This window comes from Oncorhynchus nerka, linkage group LG18 (assembly GCF_034236695.1).
Source record: "Oncorhynchus nerka isolate Pitt River linkage group LG18, Oner_Uvic_2.0, whole genome shotgun sequence".
Lineage (NCBI taxonomy): Eukaryota > Metazoa > Chordata > Actinopteri > Salmoniformes > Salmonidae > Oncorhynchus > Oncorhynchus nerka.
Genome location: NC_088413.1, coordinates 15,201,440 through 15,203,939, shown reverse-complemented (window position 1 = coordinate 15,203,939; position 2,500 = coordinate 15,201,440). Strand labels below are relative to the sequence as shown.

The 2,500-nt window shown below is 32.8% G+C and overlaps 1 protein-coding gene across 5 annotated transcripts in view; it reads left to right on the top strand.

Moving 5' to 3' along the window:
* pcdh10a (protocadherin 10a) overlaps window positions 1–2,500 on the top strand; it is a 50,980-nt gene that overhangs the window by 41,335 nt on the left and 7,145 nt on the right. The window contains exon 4 of one of the 5 annotated variants that reach the window (XM_065003557.1): window positions 1–103. This exon is cut by the window's left edge and continues 353 nt beyond it. The exons of 2 other annotated variants lie outside the window; for them this stretch is intronic. In XM_065003557.1, coding sequence (XP_064859629.1) covers window positions 1–103 — 103 coding nt within the window. Of the gene's footprint in view, window positions 768–2,500 lie in introns of those variants that run through there. 2 more of the 5 variants (XM_065003556.1, XM_065003555.1) reach the window with 2 other exon arrangements.

The window sequence follows — 2,500 nt, the reverse complement described above, 5'->3', positions numbered from 1 at the left end:
CCAGCTAGAGCTACAGCCACTACTACTACAGACACCAGGCTAGAGAGGAAAGACTATGAGTCCTTAAGGGGTACACTACCGCTACCGTACAAACCCACCTTCTGTGAGTATGAGTACCAGACTACGTCACTAGAGCCCTACGACTTTGGCCTGGTCCACTATCCATATTAGCTACTTTTTGAAAGAAATTCTGATCTGATAACATTTTTAAAAGATACTTTTTGAAAGAAATTCTGATCTGATAATATTTTTTAAATATACTTTTGAAAAAAAACTCTGATTTTATAATATTTTTTAAATATACTTTTGCAAATAACTTCTGATCTGATAATTTTTTTAAAAGATACTTTTTGAAATGGAGATGGTCTATTGCTATTTTATTTGTGTATTTTCTGTTTAGAAATGCAATTGAAGTAAACATTTAGTTCTTCTTTTTTTCAAAATGTAACCCTTCTGCTAAACCCCCCTATATATTTCTCTAACCTCCTAAATCCTTCACCATATTTATTGTTTTAAATAATAACAAATAAAAATAAATCAACTTTTGATTCAAAAATGTGTTTCTGGCCACATTTTCTTTCCTGTCCCCTATAAACAGTATATATATATACTATCTACCTGTTCTATAAGCAGATTTCCTGAACTATAGTTCTTCAGGCCATTTCTCTATCAGTGAACCACTGTTTAGCAAACAAGGTCAGATTAGACATCTCAACACTTTCTTCTGTTTTGACATGTTCAGTGAAAACTAGAAACCAAGGTTATTCTTCTACAAAACACGTACTGAGCTCAGTAGTGATATTATGATGTCATACTATACATGTACTGAGCTCAGTAGTGATATTATGATGTCATACTATACATGTACTGAGCTCAGTAGTGATATTATGATGTCATACTATACATGTACTGAGCTCAGTAGTGATATTATGATGTCATACTATACATGTACTGAGCTCAGTAGTGATATTATGATGTCATACTATACATGTACTGAGCTCAGTAGTGATATTATGATGTCATACTATACATGTACTGAGCTCAGTAGTGATATTATGATGTCATACTATACATGTACTGAGCTCAGTAGTGATATTATGATGTCATACTATACATGTACTGAGCTCAGTAGTGATATTATGATGTCATACTATACATGTACTGAGCTCAGTAGTGATATTATGATGTCATACTATACATGTACTGAGCTCAGTAGTGATATTATGATGTCATACTATACATGTACTGAGCTCAGTAGTGATATTATGATGTCATACTATACATGTACTGAGCTCAGTAGTGATATTATGATGTCATACTATACATGTACTGAGCTCAGTAGTAGATATTATATGTATGATGTAGTGATACTATACATGTACTGAGCTCAGTAGTGATATTATGATGTCATACTATACATGTACTGAGCTCAGTAGTGATATTATGATGTCATACTATACATGTAGTGAGCTCAGTAGTGATATTATGATGTCATACTATACATGTACTGAGCTCAGTAGTGATATTATGATGTCATACTATACATGTACTGAGCTCAGTAGTGATATTATAGTGTCATACTACTATACATGTAGTGAGCTCAGTAGTGATATTATGATGTCATACTGTCAGTAGTGATATTATGATGTCATACTACATGTACTGAGCTCAGTAGTGATATTATGATGTATGATGTCATACTATACATGTACTGAGCTCAGTAGTGATATTATGATGTCATACTATACATGTACTGAGCTCAGTAGTGATATTATGATGTCATACTATACATGTACTGAGCTCAGTAGTGATATTATGATGTCATACTATACATGTACTGAGCTCAGTAGTGATATTATGATGTCATACTATACATGTACTGAGCTCAGTAGTGATATTATGATGTCATACTATACATGTACTGAGCTCAGTAGTGATATTATGATGTCATACTATACATGTACTGAGCTCAGTAGTATATTATGATGTCATACTATACATGTACTGAGCTCAGTAGTGATATTATGTCATACTATACATGATGTCATACTATACATGTACTGAGCTCAGTAGTGATATTATGATGTCATACTATACATGTACTGAGCTCAGTAGTGATATTATGATGTCATACTATACATGTACTGAGCTCAGTAGTGATATTATGATGTCATACTATACATGTACTGAGCTCAGTAGTGATATTATGATGTCATACTATACATGTACTGTCATAGTGATATTATGATGTCATACTATACATGTACTGAGCTCAGTAGTGATATTATGATGTCATACTATACATGTACTGAGCATCAGTAGTGATATTATGATGTCATACTACTATACATGTACTGAGCTCAGTAGTGATATTATGATGTCATACTATACATGTACTGAGCTCAGTAGTGATATTATGATGTCATACTATACATGTACTGAGCTCAGTAGTGATATTATAGTGTCATACTATACATGTACTGAGCTCAGTAGTGATATT